General features: G+C 27.9%; 2 protein-coding genes across 2 annotated transcripts; one reads left to right on the top strand and one right to left on the bottom strand.

Moving 5' to 3' along the window:
- Positions 1-254: 254 nt before the first annotated feature.
- On the bottom strand, positions 255-623 carry LOC112683643. Its single transcript, XM_025554764.1, has one exon. It carries the CDS (start codon positions 621-623, stop codon positions 255-257), a length of 369 nt encoding a protein of 122 aa, XP_025410549.1.
- Positions 624-1,334: 711 nt separating this feature from the next.
- Positions 1,335-10,694, top strand: LOC112683695 (dorsal-related immunity factor Dif-like). Its single transcript, XM_025554838.1, has 8 exons — positions 1,335-1,602; positions 1,686-1,782; positions 1,964-2,029; positions 4,995-5,084; positions 5,159-5,347; positions 7,972-8,061; positions 10,034-10,174; positions 10,323-10,694. The coding sequence occupies exons 1-8, from the start codon at positions 1,495-1,497 to the stop codon at positions 10,550-10,552; spliced, it is 1,011 nt and encodes a 336-aa protein (XP_025410623.1). The 5' UTR covers positions 1,335-1,494; the 3' UTR covers positions 10,553-10,694.
- The last annotated feature ends 403 nt before the right edge of the window (positions 10,695-11,097 follow it).

Here is an 11,097-nt window from a genome sequence, read left to right on the forward strand (position 1 = left end):
TGCGTTTTTCTGTAAAACCCCATCCAGAGCTTCTTTAATGTCACAACCCCGAGTAGTTTTCTTCAAAGTAACCAGGTCTAAGAGTTCTTCCACCACCTCTAAGTCTTTTGACACATACCTCACAAATATGGCAAATTGTGGCATATCTTTAATATCAGTAGACTCGTCCAGTGCCAGACTTACTGCTAAACACTTGCTTAAATTTGTTTGTAAATTTTTTAAAATATCCGCACTAATAACAGAAATTCGCCTCTCTATTGTGCGCTAGCAACAGGCATTTCGTTTATTAATTTCTGCAGTTTTTTATTTTCCGGTTCTAAAACAGAAATAACTTGAGCCATGTTTTGCTTAATAAACTCCCCCTCTGTGTAAGGCTTTTTTGCTTTTGCAATATTAAATGCCAAGATGAAGCCAGCTTCATTTGTTAAATCTGCTTCCTTGGTAAACATTGACATAACTCTACTGTGGCCATGAAGTTTTTCTTTGAGTGATTTCAGTTTGGTTTTCCTTAACTGAGAGCCAACAGGAAAATCTTTATTAAAACCACTGTGGTTACTGTCATGATGGCGTTTTAGATTACTGGCCTTGAACTGTGACAAAGTTACTTGACATAAAAGACACATTGGCTTCCCGTTTCTTTCTACAAAAAGGAATTCTTCCTCCCAGTCTGTACTAAAAGCTCGATTCTCCTCTTCATATTTACGCTTCTTAGATAAAATCGTAACTGTTCGGACACTAGGCTACAACTGTATTCAAACAGCATACAACAACTACACACAGAAATATATTTAAAACATTAACGCGGAAACGCGATAACGGAAATTGTCGCCGGGAATTATCGTCGTCGTCTGACGCGGTCGTAATAACGAAATCGACGGCAATAAAAATGCTATCTGACGTTTCTAACGATATTAACAAATTTTATATTAATTAAGTTTAGTCTAAATTTAGTTCAAGAGCCGCACGCAACTGATTTAAGAGCCGCATGTGGCTCGTGAGCCTCGTTGTGGCCACCCCTGCTATATATACTGTTACTATAAATATTAGGAAAATTGTTATATTATCGCCTGAAAATATTAATTACAGAGGTTAGAAGTATATATACAGAATACTCGTATTAGCATGTATACTATATGTATATTATAATAAAAACTGTTATTAAATTAATTTAATCGAAGTCCAAACGTTATACTTTTATGTGATTTTTTTTTTTTATATAAAAGTGTCTACTCGACTTGATTACAAAATATTTAAGTATGTTTATTAATATAGTAATGCAAAATATATTCAGATTTAGATATTAATCTATTCTATTCTCTTTCATTTAGAACGGTTTTAAAACCATGGTACATATTAATTGAAAATGTATAAGAACAACTCACTTAAATCAGTCTGAGTTATATGACCCTGTAACTCACCAAATCCCAGTATCTCGCTCTTTACTTTTAATAGAAAATTAATAATTTAGATGACATCGAAATCAGATTTTTTGAAATGAAAAATGGCAAAATTATTTGGGAATGTGTAGCTGATTTTAATCCTTCAGATGTTCATAAACATACAGCTATATGTTTTAAAACGCCTACCTATTATTTAAGAAATGTAAGTATGAAAATAAAAATAATAGTTTCATTTTTTATGAGATTTTGCATACTTAGTTAAATACTTATGAAAATGGTTTTTAGATTGAAAATCCAGTTCATGTAAAAATACAATTACGAAGAATTTCAGATGGCAAGTATGGTGAATGTTATCCTTTTATACTAACCCCGGATTTTTCAGGTTTGTGCCCAATATTTATTTTAGAGGAGTGATCGGGGGTTATTTCTTAGTTAAAAATTATTAAATAGGTTTAAATAAGTCAATCAATTACTATAAAAAAATAAAAACAATATTTTTTTTATACACACATATATATGTATATATGTTGGTATATAATGTTTAAAATTATTGACATTTTTAGATTTTAAAAACAGAAAAAGAATTAGACTTTCCAGAGATAGTTTTAATCAATGTTCACGTAATCCTGGTAAGTAAAAAAATATAAGTAAATTTACTATTGTGATATTTTTAACAAATTAGGGTATCTAGTATTATTATTATATTTGTACCCAATATGTGATGTAAATAGCAACTTTCAACTAGTAGCAAGCCACGCCTTCCCCTACCCCAATGACCTAACTCAGAGGTTCCCAACCTTTTTTAACTCACGTCACCCTTTATTATTTTCTAAAAATTTGGAGGCACCCTATAGTCTATGCCCTTATACTCTATAGTTTATACTGAATCCCCAATAGTAATATATCGTATATTTAAATTTATATTTTGTAACTTCGGTTTTATTTAGCATTAATAAACAATAAAGATAAGATAAAGTCACAATTATTTCACTTAAAACAGTTCACATTAAATCTATAGCAATCAAACCAGTATGAAAATTAAAATAGACTGAACATTTCAGTATTACTATGTGAAAATTATATGTGTTATATAAATTATATTGTATGTACCTAATTAATTATACACAATAGGTTTTATACTATAGACATATAGTATAGTCTGTTTTATTACTCACAGTGCTATATTTTTCATGAAGGCGTTTAAAAATAAATGTATATTTCAAATATTTTTGCGGCACCTTAAATTTAAGTTTGCGGTACCCTAGAGTGCCGCGGCACCCTGGTTAGGAACCTTTGACCTAACTGCTTTTCAACATAACATAATAACGATTAGTCTTTATTTGATCACAAGGGAAAACGCGAGTTGGGTCCCGAGCTATTTGATCGCTTAAAATAAACACGAGTTGGGTCTCCGATGTTATTCGATAAGGTTAAGCTCACACGAACCACTCGTGAATGATTTTTTTTGGTTAAATTGTGGTTGTACTGTCGGCGAAATCGACCACTTTTAAACAACTTTTTTGTGGTCGTTAGAAGTCCGAACCGACGTCAATATAACCACATCACAACCACAAATGTGGCGTACGTTCTATTTTACATAAAAATATTACATGTTTTGCTAGTGTAAAAATGGACTTTGAAGAGGAAGCACTGTTATTACTTTTATTACAGCGAAGAATGCAGCGTCGTAAGAAGCGACAATTTTGGGTCATTCCTATTATTGAAAATAAAAAGAGACTCCCAAGCTTTAGCTTTTGTAATACGATTACTATAACTGTTAGAGGTATAATTCCAAGTACATGGTAAATTATGCAATTCTTCTATAAACAATTCTGTGTCAAATGCGTCGTCGTTTTCACTTTGTTCAGTCATAATTTATCTCGTATTGAACACCAAGCACGTGAGCATGTACTACTGAACAACTCAACCAACTCGACTAATCGACAAATTTCATAACACAAGTCATAAAATAATAATGATAATAATATATGTATAGATTATACAGATATCAATGATATTTCTATAAACATAAAATAATAAATGCTGGTAGCAAGTGGTCGGAAAGTGGTTGACGTGTCGCAACTTGTGTGTTACGCTCAACCATCAATGACCACAATTTCGTGGGTGATACAGTCGACACGATGCGACTGAAGTCGAAACTGACGGCAGAAAGTGGTCCGTCTGAGTTCAATTGCATTTTTCGTATTATTATATATATTCTTAATATATCAACCACGAGCGACCACCGTTTTGCGGTCGTAGCGTGGTTCTAAAGTGGTCCGTTTGAGCTTACCCTAATACACGAATTGAGCAATGGTAATTTCCGATTATAAGAGTAGTCTTAATAATAATCGATAATATCTTATCTTACAATCTTATAATCATATTGTAACTTGTCAATATACCGGCACGTATCAAGGCTAAAAGTCCATCTAATAAAATATAAAATATAAAAAGTATAGCCTGTTTTTTTTGTTGTTATATTACATATAAAAATTAAATTATGGATTTCATGTCAAGCGAAAAAGGTAAAAAAATTATCTTTAAAGACGTATTTAAATTTCGCTTCCACAAAATGTTGCGGAATGATGTACAATGTTGGAAGTGTTATCGTAATACCTGTAAGTGTTTTTTAAAACTATCTTGAACTTTAGACATAATAGAGAAATGTAACATCATAATCACCAAAAATGTGATGAGAAGGTTCTGAATAGACAAAAGTTAAGTAACTCGGTTAAAAGAAAAGCACAAGATGATATTTCTACACGACCTTCAAAGATCATTAGATCTGAGATGAAAAACAGCGATATACTTTCGATAGATACTAATGATTTGAAATTAATAAAAAACAACATCTAGACTAGAATATATCGGGACCCAACTCATGTACTCTATAAAATATACTGGGACCCAACTCATATACTCCATAAAATACGTCTAGACCCAATACATGCTGTTTTTGAAATCTGGGACCCAACTCGAGTGTGTCCGATCACAAGACCCTGGACTCTAAACGAAAAAGTTAATAATATGTATTGTTGTGTAATTTTTTTCCCGAAATAATTTAAGAATTCAAATTATAAGTAAATTATCAATAAAATAAATTAACAAAACAAATTTGTATTTCTTTTTTTGTATACAGATGAAATTTGTATCTTAAATAATTATTTATATAACAAACAACTATTTATCTAGATTAGCGGTCGCCAACCTTTTGGACCTCACGGACCACTAAATACGTACTCTAAATTGTATGGACTACTTTTAGTTTATAAAAGCTTTTTACATAAATACCGTTAAATAAATCGATGAGGTATTTTTTTTCGGTTATAAAAAAAAACTAACTAACTTAACTACTTAACTTGTTATTTTCATTGTTTGTTGTAATGGATCTATTATCCATATAATACCATGTCTAGGGTCTAACTTTTTTGGGAAATAACGACAAAAATATTCTGTACGTACCTAACGTTCAAATTATTCTGCGGACCACTTAAATTTTCTCGCGGACCACCGGTTGGCGACCGCTGATCTAGATAAGTCCCAACACTGCTTAGGTACAATATATTAATAGCATTATAATTTTAATTTTAGCGTACGTGTCACAGCAATCAATACCAAATTGCACTAAAGTGTTAACGAATGTTCCATATAATATTTTTGAATCAGCAGTAGAAAATATAGGTTTGAATATTATTAAAAAATGACAATTAGTATTTTAAAATCAATAATATGAACCTTTTTTTTTTTTTGTACAGCAACTATCCCAGAAAATAACCGCAGTTCTAGTGGCTTTTTTTGTCCACCATTAAACCCCAATGTTTATGATCAATTTTCCTCTGAGAATAAATGGACAACACCTACACAATCGACATATCAATTAACAAATACAAATTCTAACATGTTTTGTGAACAGACGAAAGTAAAAGATCAAACACCAACAGATGGTAATCTAATTACATTTTATAAAAAAGAAAAAGTTGTTCAACATTCAAAAACTGCACTGTATAACGATCTATTATATTAATTTTAAATTGTAAATTTTACAATGTATTAAATATGTAGGTAGTAGTGATGGGCGATTTGAATCGATCTTTTTCTTGCGATTAATCGATCTTTTGAATCGATTTCTATGGTCCGATCTTTTACATAAATCGATTCATTTTTATGAAAATCGAATCGAATCGATTTTTTCACAGTGTTTACACTTTGACAGTGTAACACTATCTCATCTGTTTCTACTTTCTATCACGTCTAATAATATTTAAAATTTGTATTTCGAAAAATATTTGGTTATTATTTTAAAAATATTGATACTGCATTACACATTGGCCATCTAGATGTGCCATGTGTGGCCTAGGTTGTAATTAAAATTTAATCAATTCATTTATTTTTAACAGAGTTTAGCTAACAACTATTAACTTTTAGTGTTGAATATATTATTTGTAATCTAATTATTGATTTACATACTTTATATTGAATTAATTAACCAGAGTAAATTTTTTTCATCAACTTATCACCTTCAAAATAAAAAAAACTCTACAATCAGTTATCAGATTATTGATTAGAAAAGCAGCTTTACCAATTTGTATTTAATATAAAATAATTAACAGTGGTAAAATATTGATCTTGCACCATGGAATATGGATCATATTGAATACAAGTGCCTAAAGGCCCTAAAGTACATGCTCTTGTACTATGTAACATATTAGAATTCTTTCTTTATTTTAAATTTAAATATTTTTCAATTAATTTCCTTAGATTAACTAATATGTATTATATTATTCAATTATTTTAATGTGTGTTTCATTATCTCTAAGCTTAATTAATAATAATAAACATGGAATAGCACAAAATAGCAAAGAACGGCGACATCTATTAATCATAAAAGCCGTAAATTTGGGTTTTTTTTCGAATAGATACTTTAAAAGATCGATCTTTTGCCACCGATTTTTTTTTTGGATCGTTCTTTTCATTTTGATTTAAATCGATTCACTTTCAAGAATTGCCCATCACTAGTAGGTATTATATTGTTTTTAATCCATTTGTCAGATGAAATTTATAACATACACAATTTATTCTAGTCAAGTTTGAACAGAAAATTTTAGGTATCTACCTACAGAAAAAGTGATAACTTTATAGTGAAAAGTATGATGCTAAAAAGAAAAAATAATAATGACCTTTTTTTACTGATAATTTACTGATAATTTACATCTTATTTTAATAATATTACAATTTTATAAAACAGTAAAATTCTTTTTTTTTTAATTGCAATATTGGAGTAACCAATGTAATAGTAATAACCACAGAATAAATTAATTAATTTAATTTAATTAGATTTAATCTAGTCTATGGTATAACTAACAAATATATTTTAATAATACTTACATATGTAACTGGCTAACCTCAATAGTAATTTTAATATCGTTAGATAATATTTTCCAGAATCCAGATATCTGCATTTCTTCTCAATTCTCAAAGTATAGGTATTCTATAATTATATTACAGTCAACTCGCGGTATAACGAAGTTCGATATAACGAAAATCTCGATATAATGTATAAAACTGTCGGACCCTTCAAAATCTCGTGATATAACGAAAAATTGAATGCATTTTGGTCCCCTCGATATAACGAAGATTTTTTGACTAAATTTCATGCAATGTAACGAATTTTTACAATTTTGGAGATTGATACTTCACGTTTTACGAGTTTTTTTCAGCCATTCTTATGTGATAAGATAATGTTCATGTATCGTTTATATGATACACGTCTGTTAAATGTAAGTTATATTAAATATAAATAAAAATTTGTTGCTATTGACAAAGATTTGGTTATCTGTGGAGTTCTCAATGACAATGAGATTTTGAATAAAGCTGATGACGAAGAGCCCCCCGTAAGTTCGAATAAAGCAAAATTAGGTCTCCGCGCCGTCTTAAGTTTTTTACAAAGACATAATATTGACTACAGTGTATTTTGTAATATTCTAAATTTGGACAACACGTAATCGCGTAAACGCAACATACAAAAAAAAAAAAAAATAACTTATTTTTAAAAAAAATAAATAAGTATGTATATAATAAACAAAACATGTATGAATGTATCTAATAAAATATTTAATAATAATCTAATATTGTATATAGATATGTAATTATAAAAATCTAATAAAATCTAAGTTTTCTTTTAAATATCGTTTAAACAAATTTTGTTGATTTATGCTTTTGATATAATGAATTTTTATGTAAAGAACTTTTTGCTCGGTCCTTTGAAATTCGTTTTAAAGCTAGTTGACTGTATTAATATTTTTTTTTTTAAACCAATTTACTTTAAATATTTTATTTTATCTTTAGATCAACAGTTATATATCTAGATCAAGGTTTTCATTAACCTAATGCAACTCCTGTGATTTTTATTATGTATAATTGTATGAATTATCATTCTGAATGGATATATTGAATATTAAAAGAAAAATGCATGTCTTAGTAATATATTCATTATTTATATTAGTATAATGGTATATAGTGTTTAAATAACTAAAGAATAATGTTTAAAATAGTAATTCTATAACTTTAGTGAACATGGATCAGCAACTAAATTATCCAGAAATATTGACGACAAACCAATACAATACTTTTGAATCCGAATCGATCAAAGAAATTCTTGGTATGAAATTTCATTATATTATTTATTTATTTATTCATTTATAATAACGGTCTAAATACCAAATTTTAAAGTCTAAACAATTTACCTACAGCAGTTGATATAGTCAAAGTTTAAATTAAAATTGAAATATAATATAAAAAGAGGAGGGAAAAAACTATTACATTAATAATCTTATAGATTAAAATAATGTAATTAAATTTTTAAATATAAAAATTAATTATCATACAAGAGAAAGGGAAAAGAGAAAAAATAAAAAACAAACTATTAAATGAGGAAATCTATAATATCCTTAACAGAGTTTTCTTGGATTAATAACATATTTATAGGTGATAAATCTATATACTTAAGTGAAGAATTTGGAATATAATATCATTTTTGATTTCTAACATTATGGATATTTATATTGAAATTAATTTGGTTTAACAAAAAATAAATTTAATAATCTTATTATTTAGAATTTTGATTAAAAATTTTACAAATGAGATATTTCTTCTTTCTTTAAAAAAATTTAGATTTAATAAGTTTATAATATTTTCGTCACCAGAATGAGAGGGTCTTAAAATATTCGGACACAAGCATTTTGGCGCTGCTGTTTTGGCGTTGACCTTTTTAGCACCATAGTTTTAAAAATGTGTGCATTATATATGGGACAGCCTCTATGTATAAATTATAAATAACGAATTATAAAAATTAAAAAAATTAACTTATTTTATCTGAATATAACTTATTAATTCATATATATTTTTATTTATTAGACTAAAATATTAAAAAAAAAGATATACGATTAGGTATACTCATATTTATAAAAAAAAAAAATTGTATTTTGTATTATCCTAATCAAACAGGTCAAGTTATCTTAAAATTTTATTTTTGTATAATTTTTCTGAGAAAATTCATAAACGATCGGTTTGACGTTGCGGATACGATGTGGGAATGTGCGGATAAATCGAATTAATTTTTATCAGTTATTACGACAAATTAGATAACTATAAAAATAAAATGATAAACTTCAACACTATTATTGTTATTAGGATACTATTTTTAATGCCTTTTTCACAATTCAACTTGTTACACTGTTTATTAATTAGCGTGTCCCATATATATTTGTCAAATGCACAGATTTTTAAATTAAATCATATTGTCTCACCAAACTTGCGCCACCAAAAAGGAGGCTCCAAAACGTCCTAGACCGTAAAATATTGCACTAAACAGATAAAACGAAGGACTTTATTTTGTACAGATTCTATGAGATTAATGAAAATTCATATTTTGAGTGTCCCAGATTATTGAGGCATATTCTAAATGAGATCTTACGAGAAAGGTATAAAAACATTTAAGAGTCAACATTTAGAGGTCATTAAAATTTGAAAAATTACGCATTATAAAGCCTAACATGGAAAGGGCTTTATTTTTCATAGATATTATATGGTCAGTAAATAAGAATTTAGAATCAAAAGATATCCCAAGACCTTTAACTAGGGAACAGTGGAGTAGAACATGATTACTTAATTTATACATTAAAATATTGGTTGGTTTTTATTATTATTAATCGACATTATGATAGATTTGTTTAAAAATTAATATTATCTTTGATCAGTGCCGGCGCTAGAGGAGGACAAATTGGACATTTGTCCAAGGCCCCGTGGTTTTTAATTATCAACTTAATACCGTGAGACACATTGAAATTTTATCGATACGACGAAAGCGTAATATTTTGACGATACCCGTCGGGTAGGATTCCTACAATAAATGATAATATAAATATTTATTATCTCTATAGTTATTGTTCAAAATTCGAAGAAAAATAATATTTTTTAAAAAAATCCTGATTTAAAAAAAAGCTAGAATTTCGCCCCTCTCTAGGAACCTAAAGGTTAATACCTATATCCAGGGCCCCGCAATACCTAGCGCCGGCACTGTCTTTGATACATATAGAAATTGGCTCCAATTGGCTCTTCTAATGATATTACAGAATTGCCACCAAATACCAGTGTTTATATTAAACCTTCGTCTACGTTTTCATGGACAGATTCACAAATAGAAAATAAATTACTAAATGAAAATTCTAACACTATGTATGGACAAGCAGACTTATATTTTCAACCAAATATTGGTACGTTATTAATATATATGAACATATTAATATGTTTTAAAACAAAAATGTATTTTGTTAAATAAATGTCTAATTCTTTAGAAATTCAAATTTGTATAATCACTAAGTTGATTAATTAACAATTTAAAAATACTTTGGAATTTTGCAGGTAATTCAACATACAGTGCAAATAACTCTACAGTAAGTCCAACACTTCAAAGTCCAGAACAATCCTCTCAAATGAACGATATCTTTGATTTATTATCAAAATATCCAACAGAAATTGATCATTCATCTAACAATACGGATATTTCAATATCAGGTCTAAGCAATATCGATGATCTCTTAGATGATATTGAAAATTTGTCTGCTAATCTATCATCTGGTTTATCCATTTAAATGCATGTTACTATGGCAGATATATATATATGTTATTTATGACATTAATTCTCTAAAATGTACATACCTATACTATTAAGTAGGTACATATGAACAATATAATATCTAGTTTATTATTATGTTTTATAAAATAAGAGATTATATAATTTTATAGGCTTAATAATAAAACATAATAACATTATACCTAAGGTTCATTAATTTTGTTTTTGTGTTTTTAATACCCAATTCTTTTGACATTTATTTTTATTTGATATTATATTTTATATTGTCTTCATGACTTAGCTATAAAATATTTTTGTGTTTCAATTCTAATATTAAAAATATTTTTTTTCTTTGTAAGTAGTACACTTATAACGAAGTAGTTATAACTATCAGTTAATAATAATAAATAATAAAATATAAAATAATTATAATATAATATATTATAATTTATATAATAAATAATAGCAGTTAGTTAACGAACCAGTGGCATCTCTTCAGGGGAAAATTTGAAAATGAGTCTCGTCTTATAAAAAATAGTAACTTGAAAAATAATAATTAGTCGG

Source organism: Sipha flava, unplaced genomic scaffold, assembly GCF_003268045.1.
Source record: "Sipha flava isolate LNK unplaced genomic scaffold, YSA_version1 232_pilon_pilon, whole genome shotgun sequence".
NCBI classification, from domain to species: Eukaryota; Metazoa; Arthropoda; class Insecta; order Hemiptera; family Aphididae; genus Sipha; species Sipha flava.